General features: G+C 36.2%; 2 protein-coding genes across 9 annotated transcripts; one reads left to right on the top strand and one right to left on the bottom strand.

Moving 5' to 3' along the window:
• Window positions 1-1,385: 1,385 nt before the first annotated feature.
• On the bottom strand, window positions 1,386-23,499 carry LOC105226763 (phosphoribosyl pyrophosphate synthase-associated protein 2). 8 transcript variants are annotated; one of them, XM_011205789.4, is made up of 9 exons: window positions 23,071-23,499; window positions 9,039-9,275; window positions 8,815-8,971; window positions 8,167-8,298; window positions 5,587-5,753; window positions 2,885-2,938; window positions 2,440-2,554; window positions 2,230-2,376; window positions 1,386-2,168 (listed from the first exon to the last, which is right to left on the bottom strand). In XM_011205789.4, the coding sequence occupies exons 2-9, from the start codon at window positions 9,233-9,235 to the stop codon at window positions 2,010-2,012; spliced, it is 1,128 nt and encodes a 375-aa protein (XP_011204091.1). In that variant the 5' UTR covers window positions 9,236-9,275; window positions 23,071-23,499; the 3' UTR covers window positions 1,386-2,009. The 8 variants fall into 8 exon arrangements, with proteins under 8 accessions (XP_011204091.1, XP_011204092.1, XP_011204088.1 ...); XM_011205790.4 differs by having other exon boundaries at window positions 23,237-23,499; XM_011205786.4 differs by lacking the exon at window positions 23,071-23,499 and adding an exon at window positions 22,737-23,049.
• On the top strand, window positions 13,780-16,214 carry LOC105226797 (cytosolic carboxypeptidase 6). The gene is made up of 5 exons (XM_029550394.2): window positions 13,780-13,908; window positions 13,989-14,551; window positions 14,690-15,061; window positions 15,128-15,443; window positions 15,512-16,214. Exons 1-5 carry the CDS (start codon window positions 13,845-13,847, stop codon window positions 16,108-16,110), a joined length of 1,914 nt encoding a protein of 637 aa, XP_029406254.2. The 5' UTR covers window positions 13,780-13,844; the 3' UTR covers window positions 16,111-16,214.
• Window positions 23,500-24,388: the final 889 nt, after the last annotated feature.

Genomic DNA, 24,388 nt, shown 5'->3' with positions numbered 1-24,388 from the left:
ACCCTATACAGTAAATACCTATATAAATGATCAACATGACGGGTTAAGCCGATTTAGCCATGCCCGCCTTTTTGTACAACTATCTGTCTGAATACGCGAAACAGGCCCATAGTTTTTGAGATATCGATCTGAAATTTTGCACACGTTCTTCTCTCCTCAAGGTAGTTGTTATAAGAAATTCACCTGGAAAGGGTATTAAGCATTTTATCGTTTTTATTTTGTCGCTTAGAAACATTCAACCATTGATGACCACAGAGCGACTATTTCCTTATATGTAAGTACATATGTAAGTACATATGTATGTATATTGTTTATGAGGATTATTCCATCATCATACACTTATAAAATAATTGTATAGCAATTGACGGCAATATTTTATGCGAGGCGTTAAAGTTATCACGTGTTTCAAGATATCAGCAAGTATTTTCAAAACACTTATAATGACTATTGGCGTATTCTGGGGATATTACTCATGGTTTTGCAAAAATTGACAGAAATTTTTTATTGCTTGATCAGTGATGAGGCGCCTGTTATCATGTGTAAACAAAGATCTCTGTTAGTTGTTGTTGTTTTATAAAACATTTGCTTAATATTTTTGTGAAACTGATATGCGATATTTTTGGATTTGAGTTTGACGATTTTTCTTGTACTCCACTTTAGTGAAAGCTATACTCGATTTATAGTCCACAATACAACTCACTCATTCATAGGAAATTGAAAGTTTCACGGCACAAGTAAGAAAGTAGTAGTAAGTAAATATTTCTTGCCGAGTTTTGAATCTACCACTCCACCCTTGTAAATGCAGAGTTTAGTGTCAGTGATAAACATACGCACAGACATAGTGTGTTCGTATTTGATTGCGGCTTATTGCCGTTAACGAGTTTTTTTCCTAAGCTTAAGTCAAAAGAAGCAATTAACAGATTATATGGTGCCAACTGGTACTTGTCTCCTTGCGCAGCTCATTGAAGCTGACGTCATGGCTATCACCACAAACAAAACACTTTTTAATTAGTTGCGATTTGAAAAGCCGGGGATACACATAATTAATTTCATTGATGGCTTACTCTTGTTTATTGAAAGTTTAAAATTATTACCAAAATTGATGAAATTAAAATGTGATAATTTTCTATACTTATTTCCACGTTTCACTAATCGCATTCTGGAATAAGTTTGAAATAGTAAATTTAAATGTTAGATTCCTCCGATATTCTTCCAATATTCCGAAATGGATTTGTATCTGTATGCGGACAAGAATTGTCACTAGTCGATCAGCGTAATTGGAATTGACCTCGTTTAACCTCAATAAACTTTATATTTTATTATAGATAAAAATTATTTATCTAAATTATCTTCAGCATCCCGAAATCTTCATACAAACTACTTGGTTATTTTTCAACAATTCTTAGAAGTGTGTGTTTATTAGTAAAATAAAGCTGATTATTTCTACAATGTTCTCGAGAACATCTTCAATCGCAATATTTATAATTAGCATATATAAGTTTTATTTATTTATTCACAATATTCAATACGAGAATGGGGTACAATGATATTTTGCCGTAATGCGGAAATAAAAACGTTCTTAGATTTACAATTTAATTTACAATAGAAAAGGGTTGGTATATCGGAAACTACGGGGACTGTCATCAATGCCAGACTCTTTGAAATATATTTCTTTCATTTTACTCATTTTTAACGCAAACTCTGCTGGTTTCGTAATTCACTTCAAAGCTTTGCAACTTTTAAGGTTATGAAGAGTTTTAATAAACTAATCGCACATGCGCAAGTAACTGACGGTAAATTTAGAAAATTAAAACAAAAAAGTCTTACATTATGCATATTGTAACAGTAATGATAATGTTCTACAATGTGTTTGAAAGAAAGATTTGTGCACGCTTTTCCACGAAGAACGTCCACCATCACCGATATCATCACTATTGTTTGAACATAATTATGAGGGACAACATCATGGGATGTTGCCTTTAGAAAAACGGTTAAGCTGTGCAACACATTTAATCCTCCAGCGTAACGTTGCGGAAAAGATATGACATGGACTCCTTATTGTGTATGCGACGTATAGCCTCGGCAATCAGGATGGAAATGTCAATCGTTTTGATTTTGTGACACTGCAGCTTTTGGATCTCATGTGGAATGGTATTGGTAACAACAACCTGTGTGGAATACAACGCAAGTGTCAGACTCTGCAAGCGCATATTTCAGATTTTTACTCACCTCATCGATTGAGGACTCCTCGATCAGTCTGGGTGCATCCGAACTGAGCAGACCGTGTGTAGCCAATAAGTAGATTTTGCATGCACCGTTCTCCTTCAGCAACGCGGCCGCATCAACGAAAGCCTGCACATCGTCGATTAGATCGTCCTGAAGGGATGAGACGAAGGCGTTTAATAACGAACTCCAGCACTTGCAACATCAAATACTTACCACCATGATGGCTATGCGTCCCTTGACATCGCCCACAATGGTTAGCGGCGGTTTGACCTTGGGTGGGTGCTCCGGCACGCCCACCGACACGCTGATGGTGCGCGCTCTGCTGTTGCTGTAGTGGTGAATTGGAAGTTGCCAGTGGTGTTTTGTATTATTTGTTGTTGTGATAAGGTTATTGTTATGTTGTGCAATGGTAATATTGTAGGTTGAATTTGTATGCGACATGAAGTGATGAGGAAATAATTGTTTTTGTTATGAGAGTATGGGAGAGAGAGAGTTTTTGGTATGAATTTAGAGAATGTTGTACGAAATGAGTCGTTTAATGAAAGCAAAAATTTGAAATTTTTCGTTTGATGTCAAGTGTGAAACCAAGGAGAGAAATGCGTATAAAATATACATATTTACTGTTATAAGTTTTTTTTTAAAGAAAATCAATACAAACCTAGGAGAACAGGAGCACATTTCAACTGTATTTCCTATTAAATCGCTATATGTACTGATAAACAGATAAAGAAAAAAATTTTGTTCGTTTTCGTTTCGTTTCTGGTAGATAATAAAATTTCTTTAAAGTCTATGATACTTATATACGAAAAGAGCGTATATTTAGCAAAAAAGAAAAATCTCAAAATTGTTTTATCAACATATACTCAAAATTCAAAACATCAAGTAACTGTACTTAAAATTAAAAAAATAGCAACATAACGGTAAGAACTGCAATCAATTCAACGAACTAAGTAAAATATAAGTTTGATCTGATTTGACTACTGTGAGGTGTGGCCTAAGACAACTGCTGGCATTTATTCAACTTGGTACTATATAAATAAGGTTAGGATACCCTTAGCTGAGAACTTTAGTCTGATAAAATTTGTATGAAAGAAAGACAGACAGACTTAACTTACAAATATCGTGCGATATTTGTGTCTAAGAAACAGTAAACACAATTTTGGAAAGTGATTGGAGGTATTAAAGGTCAACTTTTCACATATCAAATAATGAAGTTCACTAAAAATGGCAAAATGATTAATTATTTTGGTAATCGTACCACTATATATTCCTAGCTCTCAAGTATTTCAAATGGCGTGAAACTAAATGTTTTGATAATTATTTAAACTCAAATTCAAGAATATGGGATCTGTCATTATGAAATTTATTTTTGAAGAGCTAAACCAGAAATATGGCTTCATTAAATAAAAATAATTTTTTTGGGTGTGTGTTGCGTTTCACAAATTATTGAATAAAGTGCCAATACAAAATAATATAAAAGAAGCAGCAAATGTAGTACTATGGATAAAGTGAGCTCGTAACAGTCAATACATAAAAAGGGAACAAAATCGCAATAACAAACAGCCAATCCAAACGAAAGTTAAATTCTCATTCCACTACAATGTAAATCCAATGTGAAGTCTCTAAATGCATGTGTGTCTCTTTGTAAGAAATTGTTACTTTTCAGTTAAAAAAATGCGGTGGTTTTGCTGCAATGTGTGGCTAAATTTTTGAAAGCTGAGGGGTCCGAACACTTTTGTCTTATTATATTTTCCATTCTCAAAATCTACTAGATTCAGTCGAGGCATGCATAATTAACTGAATTGTATATTCAAACTCGAAAACTTGGTAGCTTCAAAAATATTGAATTATTACATTATTTTAATGTATTTATCGCATGCAATTTCAAGTCAAATTATTCAAAAACAAGCAAAGGAAGAAATTTTCTTTACTGCAAAACTCAAAACCAACAAAATTATTTACAAACTAGTTGATAGTCAGTCATTATGTACTCGTACATACTTAATTAAAGAATTTGGAAGTTGAAATGTACTTTGCAGAAGTCACAGAAGTAATATTTCTCAATATACAGTGGGGTAAAGGAAAATATAAGAAGAGAAGTGGTTATATTAGAATTTCTTATTTTTCCATTTACAAATCTATTTACAAACAGTTAATGTTTTTTGAAGCTATGAGTTGCAATGTAAGCGCATTATTTACATCTAAAATATGAACACATCAAACACACAGAAGGGTTGACAAACTGAGGTTAAAGTGAAAATGACAAAGTTACGAATACCCAAAATAAATTCACCAATCGTTTGTTCGATGGAATGTATGTAATTAACACAGTTATATTCCATTAAGTGGCTGACCTGGGGTGATGTTTTGAAAAAAATCTAGTTTTCTCATATTTCGGTAGTTCTTCCCTTTAAAAATTACATACCATATTTTTAAATGAATATTTTGAATACTGTACACTGCAATCTGATCTATCAGTTTATATTTACAGGTAGACCAGCTTTTCTCCAAACAGAATTTTTTAATTTATATTTTGAATACAGTGAAAGAGAAGAACAATCCGCTCACTATCAAAGCTTTTTCCAAGTCTTCTGTATTCTCCATACATATTACATACTAGTTTTTCTATCTAATTAAAAATCGAGTTTTGGCAGGCAAAAAAAAAAATACAAATTATTGGGTAAAATTAAACTTTTTAACGCCTCCATTTTGTTAGTCTTTGATTTTTTTCCGAAAGTGGGTCATTGTTCGGACAATAATTTCTAGAAGGCCAGAATTACTGCATTGCTAGACTCGAAAAATATTTAATTTTTTCATCAAAAATGTTACTGTGCATTCATTAAAATAAATATAATCATAAAATTTTATAAGAATTAATGCAGTGTTTTTTTTTTTGGAATTTCCAAAAATCGCATTGTTTTACTTAGCATATGCCCCTTAATTCGACAAAAAATGTTTGCAAAAGTTTAAAGCTTCAAAAATAGCGTGCTGTTTCGGCGGAATTAGCGGTCATTCATCACAGACCTCGAACAAACCTTGGACACTTAATTTTACAAAATGGCAAAATCTAATCCAAAGAGAACATACTACAGTCTAATTGTCAACAATGTTAATTGTATAGAAAGATTTAGAAGTTAATCAATAATTCCAGTTTTCTTTACACCAATGATATGCGAAAAAATAAAATAATAATGATTAAGCAATTAGTAATTAGTTTTGGCAATGAGGATGTGCTCATTTATGACAATCGTATATTACAAGTTGCATTCATACATATATAATGTGGAAAGTACACTCGCTCTAGTTAGCTGTGATAGTGCAAACGTGAAATATCTCTACGCAAAATATGCGCTGACTCACCTCACGGGGGGCGGCGAATAGCGGCCATCGACCTCATCACTTTCGGCCTCCTTCTGTTCGCCGTGTATGACTGCTATGGCGAGCCGCAATCGTTCAGCGTACGAGGTCGCCTTCTTGGCGCTGTTGGGATTACGCGCCACAATCACCGAATTGCGATAGTCAGGGATCTGCAAGAGTGCTACTTTAAAAGATTCTTACAACAAGTTTTGTTTTAAATATACGCTTCGGTGACTTAATATTTTCTATGCTGCCACTAATTTTCAATACCAATAACAATAAAACACTTTCCATAAGTACAGAAATAATTAAGGAAGGAAAGGGTAATATTGAAGAAGAAAGAGGGTGTCACTTAAATGTTGAATAACTTACTTATCTTTCCACATTAAGCTAAATATAATTAATATAATATATTTTGAGGTTTTGAAATTTCTTAGCGAGAGTTTTAAGCTAAAACGGTAAGTGAAATGAAATGGTTACAGTACAGACTCATAGAAGCCTATTGTTATCGTTTATAACGGGTGATTTTTTTGAGGTTAGGATTTTCATGCATTAGTATTTGACAGATCACGTGGGATTTCAGACATGGTGTCAAAGAGAAAGATGCTCAGTATGCTTTGACATTTCATCATGAATAGACTTACTAACGAGCAACGCTTGCAAATCATTGAATTTTATTACCAAAATCAGTGTTCGGTTCGAAATGTGTTTCGCGCGCGTGTTTTGTTCAGCGATGAGGCTCATTTCTGGTTGAATGGCTACGTAAATAAGCAAAATTGCCGCATTTGGGGTGAAGAGCAACCAGAAGCCGTTCAAGAACTGCCCATGCATCCCGAAAAATGCACTGTTTGGTGTGGTTTGTACGCTGGTGGAATCATTGGACCGTATTTTTTCAAAGATGCTGTTGGACGCAACGTTACGGTGAATGGCGATCGCTATCGTTCGATGCTAACAAACTTTTTGTTGCCAAAAATGGAAGAACTGAACTTGGTTGACATGTGGTTTCAACAAGATGGCGCTACATGCCACACAGCTCGCGATTCTATGGCCATTTTGAGGGAAAACTTCGGACAACAATTCATCTCAAGAAATGGACCCGTAAGTTGGCCACCAAGATCATGCGATTTAACGCCTTTAGACTATTTTTTGTGGGGCTACGTCAAGTCTAAAGTCTACAGAAATAAGCCAGCAACTATTCCAGCTTTGGAAGACAACATTTCCGAAGAAATTCGGGCTATTCCGGCCGAAATGCTCGAAAAAGTTGCCCAAAATTGGACTTTCCGAATGGACCACCTAAGACGCAGCCGCGGTCAACATTTAAATGAAATTATCTTCAAAAAGTAAATGTCATGAACCAATCTAACGTTTCAAATAAAGAACCGATGAGATTTTGCAAATTTTATGCGTTTTTTTTTTAAAAAAGTTATCAAGCTCTTAAAAAATCACCCTTTATAACAGTAATGAAAAGCCACATGACACATGACACATGGGTTAAACAATTGGTTATTTTCAATACTTATTCTGATTTGCTTTCTTTGGATTTCTCAAACATTTGGTTTGAACAGCAGTCTAAAATCGTCCACATTCCTCGGCTCGGGAAGGAATTTGTGCTTTTTACACTGCTGATCGCGCCAAATTCGATTGTTTCTAAAATAACCGAATCGTGACTTTCGAAATCATAAGTGGAAATTGGTATGATACGAAACTCACGAGACTGCAATATTTAAAAACGATATTTGTGTGTTGTTCCCTCTAACTCAATTCCCTGCCTATATACAACAAAAGTATCTGTGCAAAATTGTCCAAGCTAAAAGAGAATGTTACAAAACTGGGACAGTCTGAATTTTGATATCGAAAATATACGGTTATGTCAAAGTTAGCAAAACTAGTAAGTAACTGAAATTAATTATTTCATAGTTTTACAAGTCTAGAAAGAAATAATGAAGAACAGAAGGTTAAATCTCATAACACTTATCGGCATGTTGGCTAATAGAAATCATCTTAATCTATATGCATACATATACATATATCAAATACTAAGATACTTAAATCTTGACTAATATTTTTTGTAAAGAAACAATAGTTAGTCGCATAATTCTGATTTGAAAAAAAAAAAAAAAACATTTAAAGTCATCATATCAACCAAAGGAAATCTAATATCTTTTGCGTGAGCAATGGTATTTAGATCTTAAAATATCAAAGTGGCAGTTGAGGTTCTTATTTAATATTATTTAGAATGTAAAATATTTAAATAAAAATAATAATTTTGATAAGTGCTCACTTATAATTTGAATGCATTTCAAAACAAGGGAATTAGATATTCTATATATTTTGAAAACCAGACCTCTTCGAGTTGCTATATAAGTAGATAATTTCTCGGTTTATTAACTAGCCAATAACGTGCATGTAAATTTTCGGGGAATAATTAAAAAAAAATTAATATTCGTTAGCTTCAAAAAAGATTAGACAATTTAAATGACTATAAATCGGTTTAAATCTATTGACACTAATTTTATACATATTCTGATCTAGCTAAATACTCTAGTTGTACACATTTAATGTAATATCAAAAATTGCACATACACTCTCCTGTATATATTGCAACAGAAATGGTGAAGCGCGCAAATTATCGACTGGTATATCGAAAAATCCTTGTATCTCTTTTTGGTGCAAATCCATTGTAATAATATGCGTTAAGCCGGAGGTGCACAGCATCTAAAAATGCAAAAGGATATAATAAAAGGAGTAATGGAAGCGTTAATGAATTATGGCGAAAAGTGTTGGAATGAACTGATCCAAAAACAAAAAAGGAAAATTCTTTGTTAAACGGTGTAGGCATTATGAGGCTAGTTCATATGTGTGTAGACTACTATATTTGTACGTTTAAATTATGCAAACTTTCGCATTTTAGCACTATAAGTTGCTAATTAGTAGTGTTTGCTGAATTAAAGGTTAATGAGAACAATTAGTATTTTATTTTTAACTTGACACATGACAAACAGAAGGAAAAGTTTCAAGTACACACTCATATTCTTCCTCGCGGCACAATAATTTGTGAAAATATTAATGTTTTTAAGAAAATATGTTAACATAAACTGAAAAGATGTGTTGAATGTAAGAAAATTTAATTCGAATTGGCTGGCCAAGAAATTTCGAATTGCCCTGCACTCCCCACCACCTAACAACAAACGAATTTCCAACACTTTTCTTTTTCGTGAAGCATGTAGAAACCTTCGCCAACAACTTCGATACGATACAACCGCGTTTACGCATTTTACATTGTTTCGAGTAGGGTAGGTATGGTATGACGCCAACTATGGAGCGCGCCGAAGATGTTCTGCAAGCATACGCCATAATCAGCAGTTCCATGATGTTGTTATTGGCATCTCTACGGAAGTGTGAAGAAATCATTAGTCATACTAGTTTAGTGAAATTTACGGAGTACATGTACTTACTTAGTACCAGTTTGTATGATGTAGATGTCTTTGCCGCGCACCGAGTCGCCGATCTCCACCATCGTCTCGCGATTCGTTTTGTGAAATACGGAGCAACCGCCGCTCTTTATGCCCATGCGCTCGGCCACTTTATTGGCCAGATCTGGATGTGAGTTGCCATGGATCAGCACAATATCCGAAGCGGATGACGTATCCATTTCGCTTCTGCAACGTTTCGGTGGACGCACGCTGCCCAATCTGCAGAAATAAGAGTAGAAAACGTTAGAATTTCACAACAAGGCCATTTCTTCTACACAATCAATAACAAGCAACAGGAGTAAAGCGGTGAACTCGATATGTGGTGTATTTTTATATTTCTGGTTATTATTTATTTACAACATAATGCGCGACAAATTATGAATGGAATGCCTTGCTAGTCACAATGTTTACTCTTTGATACACTACAACAAATGCAACGCCACGCTGGCTCGTGGCGCACGCCAAAGCCATCGAAAGTCAAAGCCAAAGCCAAAGCCAATAAGAAATGTCAGAGGTAGGTCAATATTACATGGAGGCGACTGCGTCGAAGTCAAGCACATACATTAACACACCTACATACCTATTCCAAACAATCATTCTCTTTCGTGTGGGTGCGCAGAAGCCAATGGGTGTTTGATTGTGGCGGCGCTCTTTATTATATGAAGGTCACGTGCACGAGCAGCACAGGATAATAAGAACGTTTATTAGTTTATGTCAATATGCCACGGATATTAAGTGTTACATAAATAGCACAATAACTGCACAAAGAGTAGCAACTTATTGCCATTAATTTCTTTAAGAAAGCACTCGTTTAATGGAAGGCGTTCCTTTTATTTGGAAGCACACTTACAACACTAGTACCTAGGAGACATGAACTAGCCAAGTGAATGGCCGTCATGGTTACAGTTAAGCATATATTACATACTTATGTACTCAGGCGTTTTATATTGAAAACTTCGATTTTTCGCCTGTTAGATTTATGTAAGTAATATAAGCAAATGGTATATTTTTGAAGTATTAGATTCTGAATAAACTCGCTAACATTTCCATAGTACAATCTATTAATAAATTAACTTAATTTAAACAAAGCTCTGTTTCAACGTTTTTCCTTTATAAAAATCTTGCAAATTTTTCCAAGAAAGTCAATATTTTTGTTTGCTATTTTATCAAATATTCTATTTCTGCCCGTCCCGATCTTTAATCACGCTTCAATTATATTTTGCTTAAAGTAAGAAATATCAAATTTTATTTGAGAAGCATCCGGTTTCACTAAACTGGCATCCTTTCATTTTGTTTACCAAATAAATAAACAATATTTTAATTGTCTTATCTTTCCACTATGAAATGCCAAGATCTTTACTAAAGTACCACTTAATTTTTCTTAGTCTTTAGCTTATGAGCTGATGATTTAAAAGTGCTTTGTCAAAACCATGATTTAATTATATAAAGTTCATGATCGTGTTTCTTATGAAAAATTATTGTTCAATCCATAATCTCACATAAACACTTTTATGTTTTATCATGAATATTTTGTTAACATTTTGATGACTTTAATCTATTGATGGTTTAATCTAATAGAATTCAGTTAGCGCGTAAAAAATGCTTATTCATTGTAAACTTTATTTTAAATCACAAAAAGTAAACAAAACAGCCGATTTTGACATTATGAGTTAAAATGCTTTGAGACAGTTTATTGTTTTTAGGCTTTCGACACAATTTTTTATAGAGATATATTCCAGAGTGAAGGTTTTTGATTTGCAATTAGAAAAAAATTTGGTTTAAACCCTCACACATTCTCAGAATAACCTCTAGTTCCATTGAGGCCAGTGTTTCCTCGTAAGGAACGATGTATGGCAAACTTTATTCACGCACTGTATATTCAAAAGAAAACTAGTTTCTGCAAACAAAACTAATAAACAATGCTATAAAAATGAAATTAATGGATTTTTGAGAGCAATCAATATTCATTAAGTTCCAACGAACATCACGCACCTTCTGCCAAATGAAAGTAGCGCTACTGTGTTAGCCAAACTACTAGCCAAGGCGCGACTGGGGCAATGTGTAAGCAATTAAACTGCTTCGTTAAAAGTTTGCCCCAGTCATGGTACTGCAGAACTTGTGCCTCGCACTCCACAGTATAGCACACACACCCATAGAGGGAACCTATTAACGGACGAGGTGAAGACTGTTCAACTTCGAAATAAAGACGCTTATTTATTGTGTTTAATAGACCAACTCGCGCAGTACACGGGCAAATGCAACAATGGTAACTAAATACGAGCAGTCACCAAGTGCGATGGAATGTAAGCGAATACCGACAGTTGGCTCACATATGTGAGGGGTAACCAAGTGACGTTGCGCTGGGCCTGAAACTTTCAATATCGATCAAACAACGCCACTCACCGAGAAAAGACATAGTCGTGCTGTCTGTCGCCTGCCTTTGGCGTGTATGTTGTGTGAAACTGTCGGAAGTGCAACTGAAACTGGCACAAAAGTGCAAAACCTCTTAAAGTCAAAGGTTGATTTGGTTATCCTGCGGTCGCGATCTAATGCTGGCGCTGCAGCCACTAAGCAAGAGACGAACACTTCACGAAGGATAACTGAGTGCCTGGCGTTTGCATATGTACAAATCTATATGAGTCTTAGATAAAGCGCATAACTGCACACGTGATTTCGGTAGCACATTCAAAGGGCGTAAAAGCTCGGTGTGCGGTGGTGCGCGTTTGTGTGGCGCTGCGGCAGTTATTTTTAGCATAAAATGCTGACAAAAATATGTGCTATGTGAGTGCGAAAAATTCAGAATTAAAATTTACGACCAGCACGCGAATTCATAAGTCAAGTGGCGCAAAAATCTTTTACTTAGACTGAGAAGCCTCCCACTTGCGGTTGCGGCGGTGCCAGTGCATCCTACTCGTGCGCCTCGAGAGCGTGTCAGAGTGTCAGCGGTATCGGGAAGCGCCTCCGGCACGGTGTTATGTCCAATAAGTAAATTAAATTCAAACAAAAACAAATCTGAAAGTGGCATGTTTTAACTGTGCGATGGATTAGGCTAGATAGCAAAGGAAAATGGGTGATTCAGGTGAGTTTGCAAACGGTCACAGTAGTAATAGTAGTAGTATAAAAAAATTACTTTTTATAAGTACAGAAACATATATTTCAATATTAGTTTAATTTAAAAGTAAATTTGATTTAAATAACACAATACACCAAAATAGCGTTACATTGTTGCAAATCCCATTAATCTGGTTGTCATATAAACTCCGAAACCACCAAGTTACTAATTTTGCTGCAAAGAAATTTCATGAAAATCTTGCGGGTATTCCTTTACAGATCAGACTATTCAATAGCACTAGAATCGATACATAGCGGTGCTGTCAATTTTATTAGGTTGTAAGTAAACCAAATTTTCAGATCAACATTTAAAAAAAAAATCTTCAAATACTACTAAAAGGGATAGAGCGAAGAAATTGTGGCGCTCGAAGAGTTTAGGCAACGTTTAGAATACCTCCGATATGATTTTTGTGGAAATATTTTTACTAACTTTAAAATTTCTTCAGTAAAGCTTTTTTTGTTTTAGATATGCCTACATTATAGTTATGAATGCAAGAGCCTAAATTCCCTCTTAATTAAAATGATTTTGAATCAAAGAAAGATTTAAATCCTTTCGTCTTCGGAAATATGTTAGAATGTGCATTAGATTACCTTAAAAATATCAAAATTGCTGGAAAATGTGCTGGAGTAAACCAAGAAAAAATTTCATAAACAAAAGTTTTATCTAATAATAAATGTGTCTGTCTAACAAGAATATATTAATATATGTAAGTTATTAATCAGAATATTCCTAGTTATATGGTTGGAAAGAGTATGAAAAGATATTAGTTCGTTCATAATTCGTCGTTCCTTGTTAAGGAGACATAGGGCGTTCTCAGTGACATGTCAGTCAGAAATGTCAAAATATATCGAATTCGCTTTCTGCTTTAAAAATACTTTGATTTGCAAGCCAATAATAAGAAATATAAATACTATAAAACATAGTGAATAGATGGTATTCTATCAATTTTTATGCCACAAATTTGACTTTTATTATCTTTAATTCATTTAGTATTGGCATAAAACATTTGCATATTTATTGAATTTTCGCACCCTATTCACCAATAAGAAACGGCTAAACAGTGCCATAAGAAGGACTAAGAGATCATAAAAGCGATTACAGGCGAAATTCAGAAAGCAATCGCATAACGTGAAAGTGCTAAAACCGCGATAATCGACACGCACATAAGCACCTAACGGCGTTTTAATGCAAAGAAACGTTAGCGAAAGCCGTGGAAGAGGCAATGTAACACTTATGCCCATTTAACTACTGACACCATTTGTATGCATATTAGAGTGCCTAACAAGAGCCAGGAAGTTAGCGAAGAACTGATGTAGCATGCGACGTCGGGCGCGAGAGGCTTAGTGCCGCATTTCCGCTGTCATGTCAGCTTGTTGCACGCGCTGCAGGAGGAGCACCTCAAGAAAACTGTCTTAACCATTGGCGCTCGAGCTTATACTCTAGTGTCAAGGTATGTAGATTTTCGCACGTGTATGTAGCATATGCGTGTGCCAGTGTTGGAGGTTAGAAATCATAATTGAAAAAAATAATAACACCTCTTGAGGTTGGTTATTGTTTTTGGTGGTCGCTTATTGAAGTGGCTGCTAATTCCATGGAGGTTAGATGAAGTTTAGCCACGCTGCTTAACGGTTGTTTTCTTGGTACACAGAGTAAAGTAACACAATAATTTTTCAAACATGATGTTCGGTATGGCCTGCGATCCTTTGAAGCATACAAGCATGTATGAGCGCATGAACGAGGGTAGAGTGAAGCGCAATTTAAAATATATTTTCTTAAAAGAATTAAATTAACTTCTTGCTCAATTCGTTTTCTACTTGCAGACAGCGAGGACAGCGATGGCGAAGGTGGTCTTGGTAATGTCTCACGCGTGATCATACGCCCACCCGGACAGAGCGGCAAGGCCAAACGCGGGCACCTTTGTTTTGATGCTGCTTTCGAGACGGGGAATCTCGGCAAAGCTGAGCTGATTGGCGATTTCGAGTACGACTTGTTTTTACGGCCGGACACTTGTAATCCTCGCTTTCGTTTCTGGTTCAATTTCACTGTGGACAATGTGAGACAAGATCAGCGCGTTCTTTTCAATATCGTCAACATAAGTAACCCGCGCAATTTGTTCAATTCTTCGCTGGTACCGCTGGTGAAGTCTTCCAGCCGGCCCAAATGGCAACGCTTGCCAAAGAAGAATGTTTTCTACTATCGCTCGTTGTTGCATCAGAATCATTATGCGCTGAGTTTTGCATTCTCTTTCGACAAGGAAGATGACGTGTATCAATTTGCAGTTGCACCGCCTTACAGTTACTCGCGGCTTCAATCGTATTTGAATGTGATCGACGCACGACAGACGGAGCAACGATTCGTACGCAGCGTGCTGACGAAGAGCCTGGTAAGAAATCATACCCATGTTATAAATACGCATTCACTATCCGCTCCGGTTGAATTCCTGGACTGCCTTTTTATGGCTGCTCAGCAATTTGTGTTCTTCTCAACTAGAAAATTAATTTCTTTATAATATTTTGCATAGCAAAAGCGAAATCTGGACCTGCTCACGATTGATCACGTCACCGCCAAAACAAAGGCGTCGCGCTTGGATCGCGGATTCATACGCATCATAGTCATTTTATGTCGTGTACATCCCGGAGATGCGCCGGCCTCTTTTATGTGCCAAGGATTTATTGAGTTTATTACGAGCAATCACCCGATTGCCGTTGTGCTACGCGATAATTTTGTCTTTAAGATAGTGCCGATGGTAAATCCGGACGGTGTCTTTTTGGGCAATAACCGCTGCAATTTGATTGGACAGGATTTGAATCGCACATGGCATGTGGCCACTGAGTTTTCTCATCCCACGCTGTATGCCGTAAGGAATATGCTCAAGGAACTCGACAACTCTGACGTGCGTTCGCTAACTCTCTCAATATAAAGCTCAGATTCATTCAACAGATGTGTGTTCTCATTGCAGATTTATCAGATTGACTTCGTGATTGACCTGCATGCGAATCCCAGTCTGCATGGCTGCTTTATTTACGGCAACACATACGAGGATGTTTACCGCCATGAGCGCCATTTGGTGTTTCCACGTTTGTTCGCCGCCAACGCGCCGGACTACGTGGCCGAGAATACAATGTACAATGCGGACGAGAAGAAAGTTGGTTGTGCGCGCCGTTATTTCTGCGAACGGCTCAGTGATACAGTGAACGCCTACACCGTCGAGGTGTCCATGAGTGGTCACTACTTAAAAGATGGAAAAACTGTTGCGCTCTACAACGAAGATGGCTGTAAGCGAAACAAATGCATAAATAATCCTTGACACTCTCTCTTAAATGTTTAATTATTCATTACCCAGATTACCGTTGTGGCCGCAATTTGGCGCGAACCTTTCTTCACTACTACCGTTTCATCAATGTGTTGCCAACGCCCGTGGTATCCGAGGCGCGTTTACGTCGACGCAATCGCCCGCGCACGCATCACTCACGTTCACGCTCGCGCACACGATACGAAGTGAAACCACGACCGAAGACAACGCGCTGTTATGCACCGATTGCGTACACGAATCTCTCAATTCATTACGACTCTGGTGGGGGCTCGTCCGACGAGGGCGGCTTCTCACCCACACGCCCCATAGCGCCGGGTAGCAGTCTTTTCAGTGGCTACCGTAATTACCGACGCATGCACGGCAGTTCGGCGGTGACGCACGATCAATACGCACTGCTGGCGCTCAAGTCGACGAAACACGATCACCTGGGCGACTTTGGCGGTGCTGGCAGAGCACATGCGTATCAGCCCGCGCGTGCGGCAACGGCTGAAAAGTCAGGCAAATCGGTGACTTTCGAGCAGCCGCTGAATGTGCCACCGAAGCCATATTTATCCATCATTGATCTCAATCAGCTGACGCGCGGTAGTTTGGATCGCAAGTCGGGCAGCTTTGATGTCGACCATCGTTGACGAAAACCGCAGGGAGGCGGCCGGTGTGCATGTAGATAGAATAACAAATTTTTCTCTCGAAAAATTCTAGTTAAATTTCAATATACGATTTTTTAATTAATCCATTACGCTTCGTTACCTTTTCTAAGCAAGAAACTTGAACGCTATTAATAATTATTATACACTTTTTGCGCAAATAAATTTTCTCTATGAAAACAAAAATCTCATTAAGCAAATAAATAAACAAACGTTGCGAATATTTTGTTTACTTTGAAAGTGTGTGCAGATGAGCTTGTGTGCATGCCAATGATTTGTGTACATTAAATTTAGAATGCATCTCAGGGTCGCTGCCTCTTGTGTATAAGATACAGTTGCGGTCAAATTCTTGGTAGTGCTAGGCATTCTTTTAATATATGTAAGTGATCATTATTTTTATTAAATTTTTTTTCATTTATTTAATTGATATTTTTGGTTTTGATGTTAAAATTTATTGTTCTTCTTTTACCAATGTAATAAAAATAATATTGGTTGCTCACCCACAATGACAAAAAAAAATTGATTTCCGAGGGCAAAACTTATGTCAAAGTCCAAAATATTTTTGATTGCTCACCCACAATGGTACGTAACTCTATCAGGTGCCAACTAAGTAATAAAGTAAAGGAAAGTGAAAGGAAGCCAGCAATATCAATGAGCGGAGCTTCTTCTGGATACTGCAGCAGAATAAACTCCTACTTATCCAGAAGTATCCAACATATGTCCTCCATGCAATGAGTCTCCGCATAACACTGGCCACCTCTTTGCATGCCCTGCGAACCCCACTCATCTAACACCCTTTTCTCTTTGGTCCGACCCCGTCGAAACAGCACGTTTTTAAATGACGTCGACGACAACCTGGATAATCCTTACCATCCTAACGGGGATTGATTTACCGTTGATCATGACCTGGGTGCCTACGATCCATAAAAAGTGCCGTTATTGCCTAAAACACATGTTGAACAAATACTTTGATTCGCTAGAGGACATTTTAATTGGTCTTTGACACAATGGCGCAAAATTTTATGGTCGGACGTATCCAAGATTGTTAAATAAAGAAAGGGATTACGTCAATATGTAATATGTCAATACCGAATACCAGCTGAAATATACAACAAAAAAGGTAAAAGATAGATACGCGAGTTTCGTGGTTGGACGATGCTTTTCTTGGCAAGGTGTAGGACCCATTTATTGGATTAAGGAAAACATGGCTGATGATCTGTTAGGACGTTCCAGCAGGACAACGATCACAAGACTTGTGTTGCTAAAAGTTGGTTTGAGGAAGGGAATCTCACAGTAACCTGACATCATCTCCATCGAAAATTTGTGATCTGATGTCAAGGAGTCAGTAGCCCGATGAAAGCCGACATCGCCCAAGCAACGAAGGGAGGCTGTGAAGAATGCATGGGAGTTTATTTCCATCGAATGATACGAAAAACTTGTGAACGCAATGCCACGACGCTGTGCTGCAATACTAAAAAATGAATGTCGCAACTAAATACTAATTTCATAAAAAAGCAAATATCCAATTTGAAATAAAAAAAATAAATATTTTACTACTTTTTTTGTCGAAATTTCAAGATTTTGACCGCAGAAATTCCTCATAAATTATTTTATTATACATATTTATTGAAATTGGCTCAACCGTGAGTTTTTTTTTATGATTTGTTGTACTTACTGTTAGGGCTTTTATGGTATAAAATATATTTTTTTTATAAAGGCAATATCGCATACTTTTTAACAGTTTCTCTTCTACGTTTGCACACTACTAAGATTTTGACCGCAGCTGTACATACATACATATGTATAATGTATGGCATACTTAGACATGTATGCACATATATATATAAACTATGAATGCATACAAACCATTTTGGCATTTCAACTATTGCATAAATTTATCTTTGCATATCTGTCGTTAAGGAAGCCCATGCATACCCAGCTGATGCCTAGTTCTTTGACGTCGCTATTAATTTATCGATCTAAAAGCAAAATAATAGTTTTAATTTACGCTGACTTGTTTATTTTGCCTTTGTTGGCGATTTCTGTGAATTGCAGCCAACAAAACCGCAGCTGGTCGTGATAAATATGTATGAAACTATATATTACACCTCTGCGTGACGGTAGCAGAGTGAATCAATTGAAATTCTCGCACAAGTCGAATATTATGTATAAATTAAGTTTCTAACGGTTGAGTCATTCTAAAGGTAATACATATATATTTACAATTATATAATGTGAAATTTAATTCAGCAAATAGTTATACTAAAGGGTGATTTTTTAAGAGCTTGATAACTTTTTAAAAAAAAAAAACGCATAAAATTTGCAAAATCTCATCGGTTCTTTATTTGAAACGTTAGATTGGTTCATGACATTTACTTTTTGAAGATAATTTCATTTAAATGTTGACCGCGGCTGCGTCTTAGGTGGTCTATTCGGAAAGTCCAATTTTGGGCAACTTTTTCGAGCATTTCGGCCGGAATAGCCCGAATTTCTTCGGAAATGTTGTCTTCCAAAGCTGGAATAGTTGCTGGCTTATTTCTGTAGACTTTAGACTTGACGTAGCCCCACAAAAAATAGTCTAAAGGCGTTAAATCGCATGATCTTGGTGGCCAACTTACGGGTCCATTTCTTGAGATGAATTGTTGTCCAAAGTTTTCCCTCAAAATGGCCATAGAATCGCGAGCTGTGTGGCATGTAGCGCCATCTTGTTGAAACCACATGTCAACCAAGTTCAGTTCTTCCATTTTTGGCAACAAAAAGTTTGTTAGCATCGAACGATAGCGATCGCCATTCACCGTAACGTTGCGTCCAACAGCATCTTTGAAAAAATACGGTCCAATGATTCCACCAGCGTACAAACCACACCAAACAGTGCATTTTTCGGGATGCATGGGCAGTTCTTGAACGGCTTCTGGTTGCTCTTCACCCCAAATGCGGCAATTTTGCTTATTTACGTAGCCATTCAACCAGAAATGAGCCTCATCGCTGAACAAAACACGCGCGCGAAACACATTTCGAACCGAACACTGATTTTGGTAATAAAATTCAATGATTTGCAAGCGTTGCTCGTTAGTAAGTCTATTCATGATGAAATGTCAAAGCATACTGAGCATCTTTCTCTTTGACACCATGTCTGAAATCCCACGTGATCTGTCAAATACTAATGCATGAAAATCCTAACCTCAAAAAAATCACCCGTTATATGAGCGTATTTGTAACACGTTTTTCTCGAAACGCTGTTTTCAGATTCAGTGAGGAAACATTTTTCGAAACACTTGGTCAATTTACTTGAAATTACACGAATTTGTCGAAGGAATACGATATTTTATAATTTTTTAAGACTGAACTTGACTTGACTTCCCTCATCATTTTGTCAATAATCAAAATTTTGACTAGTCCTTCGATTATTAGCCGAATTTTACTATTTTAGGTCATTTTGAGCAGAAAGATATTCCAATAACCTTTTTTGGCGGCCCTTCTAGGTCATTTTGAACAGAAAGATATTCCAATAACCTTTTTTGGCGGCCCTTCTAGAGATCGGCTAAGAGATCAAGAAAACCCAATTTTTTTAAAAATGAATCGCCAATGGTTAAAGTACAATGGATTTAATAGAGCATTTCTCCAAAGTGTTTTGACAATGTTTTCTGCCGCTACAACAACAAATAAAATCAATAAACTGCCAAAGGTGAGAAAAAACCATTAACAAACAACATTAAAAAGCCGTAAGATCCCCCCCTTATAACAAATACAATTTCGTATTAAAAATACAAGAAATCGGAAGAAATCTGCCGCCTAAATATTTCAGTGTACGCAAAATTTGTTGAATATCACGATTAATTTTCTAGACACTTATGTATGCATGTTTAATGTGTGATGAAGTGGCGCACACAAGCACATACATATAAACATAGGTATGCACATAGAAACAGAAACAAGTGTATAAAACAAGATATCTTCAGATAATTATTATCAGGCAGACAGATGGACGGGCAGTCAAAACATGCAGCTATTAATTAATAGCAGTGTCTAAAAAAGGCAGGTGGGAACGAGATTAGCTAAAGCAACACATTAACAAATGTCAACCAAGAGAATGCGTTTAATCGACCATACTTGCTGTAAGCGTCGACGTATTACCGCCAAACAGTTGTGCCCCTCATTTAGTGGCATTATCTCGCGACCATGTGCTTCACTCGTAATTCCTGTCTCTATACAGAAGGGGCGTCAAAAATAAATTGAAAAAAAAACATAATAACAATAACAAATCACGCCGGCTTGTTAGCCATGTACGAAATACACTTGCATTTGAGCGAAACAACTTTTGGCTGGCTGCCAGGCGCCATATCAGCATGGATTGAGGGATTATTGTTTACTCTTAGTGCTACTACCCTGTTGGGTTTCGGTCTCATTCACTTGTCTTTTCCATTGTGCCGTGTGTGCCAACACTTTTTCTCTTCTTTCTACTGCTCTGCTATCTGTATCATATTTTATCATGATGCCGAACACGTTTTTTCCTCTATTCTAAGCAACAAACAACACTAATTACGACAGTCAATGGCCACTATGCGACAACTGAATGAGGGCCAACAAATCCGCACATACTTTTGCGCTTATGTATGTATACATATACATACGTATGTACATATTAACATTACGTATACGTAACACATTTTTATTCTATTTCTACCACATGCTTGGGTGATAAGTTATCAACTCTCGAACTTTTCACCAGTCTAGCGCTCGTGATAATTAGTGGGAAAGAAATTGTAAAAGCAGGGAAATATCATTTTTTTCTTGTATTATTTACATATGTATATGTATATTTAAAAAAAATATATATATATATATATTTGAACATTTCGGAAGACGAAATACGCCTGTAGTCGTATGTTGGGAATCCATGAATTTATTTTGTTATAAAAACATGATTTTATTTTAAGAGTTATTAGAACTGTTTTCGAAATTTCAAAAAACGTCGTACCACCACCGTTCTGAATACTGTTTTAGTCTAAACTCTTACTTATGTAAAATGGACCCCGACATATGGAACTTATGTCCTACATTCAGACAATCCCCGGGCGACTCTATTCCCCCTCTTTACAAATCCCCATCAAACCAACTCATGGAACTGGCTTCTCTCAAATGCTCCCACCCACATCTGAACAGCTCGTTTCCTGGAGAGCTAAACAATTTCTCAATACAATAAAATACAATGTTAAGATTGTGTAGATCATATCTGCATGTACATATAGTATGTATATTTAAGACAATAAATGTGTGGTGTTAAATATTTTGAACACGTCTGGTCTACTTAATTTTCGAAATAATAATCTGTATGATTATTTAGTCTAATACTCATTATACCATGAACAGGATATATTAAGTTTGCCACGAAATTTGTAATACCCAAATAAAACGATGGAGATCCTATAAAATATATGTACATACATATCGCTCATTTGCTGCAAGACCGGCATAAGTCAAAAAAATCGATTTTCCAGAAAACGCGTTTAAAGTTTTCAACTGACTACAACCTTACACGGTGACTCCAACCTTACACCTCTTCTCAAGCGGAGCATATAAGAGGTATTCATATGAATTTTTCACTCAACATGAAGTATGATATAACGAACAATTCTGCAGCATTAACTCAAAAATCACGTTTTTTTATTTATGCCGGTCTTGCAGCAAATGAGCGATATGTATAATATATGTACATATACACAAAAGATATCAGCATGATGAGCTGAGTCGATTTAGTCATGCCCGTAATTTCTTAGTTTTAGAGATCTCGTATGAAATTTGCCACACATACCTTTCTCTGCAAGAAGCTACTCATTTATCGGAATCGGCGTTATCAGACCAATATAGCATATAGCTGCCATATAAACTGAACGATCAAAATCAAGTTCTTGTATGGAAACTTCTTTATTTGTGAAGGGTATTCTAACTTTGCTATTTCACATACATATATTTGTTATTATTTTATAACAATAGGAATTAAGCCAAGGTTGACAAAAGTTCACTGACCATTGACTTTCAAGTCTACGTAGCGATAATTGTTTCACAATGCGATGCCGTGCATACACTTGAATCTTGTACGAAACAGATGCAAAGACTGCGAAAAAAATATTAATTCATTTGAAACACTTTGTAAAAATTATCAGCAGAATGTTTGTATTTCAACTTTAACTAAATTTAATTAGAAGCTGCCCCCTAAATGGAAAGAAAAATTTTTGTCCGACGTTAAACATAGATTTTTCGAAACTGTTGTGTTCTTTAGAAAAGAATGTTAGATGCTAGATATTATAGATTAGATGACTTGGCTCCGAGCGATGACTAGTTTTTCGAAAGTATTAACATATATAAATATTTATAAGTATATTTACTCAAATATTTGTATGTAATAAAATCCCACAATTTCACAAGATTAAAAGCGTTACCCCTTATTACAGTATACACATAAATACATATGTAACTGATAAGCTGTATGTATGTATTTAATGCACAATTGAAATGCAATGAGTCGTAAAATTGATATATTATTGACATAGGTTGTAAATATAGTACATATTTTTGTATGTACATATATATTCATGCTGTATTCTATCTACCTATTCATATTTGTACACACGGTGAATAACCAATAATATTGAGTTAAGACTTTATTGAGTTAATGTAGAAATCTCAGATTTGGAATAGTTGTTTTGCTTATCTTCTTTCTACTATGTATTATTAGTTCAAGTGTTAATGTTTAGGCATAGAAATTAGCACGTCTCGGCACGGAAGATATACTGTGTAAAAACACATTTGTCTTATTTAACTAATATAGTATAAAACTGTTTTATTTTCGCACAAGCTAAAAGCAATTACATATATGCTTTTGTAATAAGACTTCTTCACATCACATGACAAGTAATTACACCAAGCATTAAAGCTTTTAATCACCTCTAAACGGGGACTGTCGCAACCAATTTCAACTCGTGAATTCACAAATAATTTGTATAATTTCAGGTTTAAGTTTGGCACTATCACAAGAATTTGATTTCTTAAGCTTTGGTTAAATTCATATATTTAAATAATAATATTTTCGGTATATAATATTATATATTACACAGAGGGACCACTAAAAACACCAGAGCACTTGAACGACGCAATACGCGAAGAAAACTTGAGCAACGCGTGATAACCACAAACCCAACTGATTGATAACTGTTTGCTGTGCAACACAAAACAAATTCGTTCTCGTTTGGAATCCAGCGATTAACTGATAAACGACACAACTAGAGTATACAAATCGTCCAAATTTGTATCTATACGATTGTGCATTGTGCGTATAGCGTACAGCGGAACCAACAAGTGTACGCTTTCAATTAACAAATACACTAAAAGCCAAAGAAGCTAGCAACTAGCCCGGTGCCGGTGACCAAATCAGAAGTCAAAAGCGCCAGTAATCGAAGGGGCTAAGTAAACAGAGAACACATTTGATGGTTGAGAAAATAAGAGTAAATATATACGAGTCAACACATCCGAGCGTATCGAAATCTGTGTGGGGGAGAGCATGGAAAACGGTGAAGGCGTAAAGCTGCTAGAGGTAGCGCACTGTACAGGGAACAAGAAATATCAAAGGCAACATGTTAGAGTATTTACCTTTGAGAATTTAAGAGTATATAGAAAGATATGTACTTTTACTGTGCCGCCCTTAAGGTGTGAGTAAGGTCTCATGATAACTGAAAGAGAATCAATCGATCGTGTATCAAATGTATGTAGAAATCTGCTGTTTGCATGATGGCTGACTGCCTCTGAAAGGCAATACAACTAAGAGACTTGACGTTTAAAATATTGAACTTATTCTGTCTTGTGTAAAAAATTGTTGGTCCACATAAGAATATGTTTGAATGTATTTAAGTTTTAGCCTTTGCTAGACATTTTGCCGTGTCGGAACACCAAAGCACTGTCACAGTAGCCTTTAAGGGGCGATTAAAAACACTTAACAATCGCATATTCTGTATTTTTAATAATCATCAAATTTTCAACAATTTGTCTTCTTTCTGATGGATAAGCTGCATTTAAGCCATTCCGTTCTGGGTTAAGGACACTAGGTTTCTCCTTTCTCATTTCGTGAACTGGGATCATTTCAGCGTTTATACTTATTTCGCTGAACTCTCTTTATCTCCGTCAATGCGGTGACTAAGTACCTTTAATATGCTAACTTCAAGCATTTAATTATTAAGAAAAAACGTTTCAACACTTTTCAAATGCGTCA

This window comes from Bactrocera dorsalis, unplaced genomic scaffold (genome assembly GCF_023373825.1).
Source record: "Bactrocera dorsalis isolate Fly_Bdor unplaced genomic scaffold, ASM2337382v1 BdCtg259, whole genome shotgun sequence".
Taxonomy (NCBI): Eukaryota; Metazoa; Arthropoda; class Insecta; order Diptera; family Tephritidae; genus Bactrocera; species Bactrocera dorsalis.
This window is presented reverse-complemented; position numbering and strand designations above follow the sequence as displayed.

Coding starts and splice junctions, on each gene's coding strand:
- LOC105226797 (XM_029550394.2), top strand. CDS start 13,845: ATGATGTTCGGTATGGCCTGCGATCCTTTGAAGCATACAAGCATGTAT. Junction 13,909..13,988: donor GTATGAGCGCATGAACGAGG/GTAGAGTGAAGC, acceptor TTCTACTTGCAG/ACAGCGAGGACAGCGATGGC. Junction 14,552..14,689: donor GCGTGCTGACGAAGAGCCTG/GTAAGAAATCAT, acceptor TATTTTGCATAG/CAAAAGCGAAATCTGGACCT.
- LOC105226763 (XM_011205784.4), bottom strand. Junction 5,754..8,166: donor TGCAATATATACAGGAGAGT/GTATGTGCAATT, acceptor GCACTCTTGCAG/ATCCCTGACTATCGCAATTC. Junction 2,555..2,884: donor ATGTGCTCCTGTTCTCCTAG/GTTTGTATTGAT, acceptor TCACCACTACAG/CAACAGCAGAGCGCGCACCA.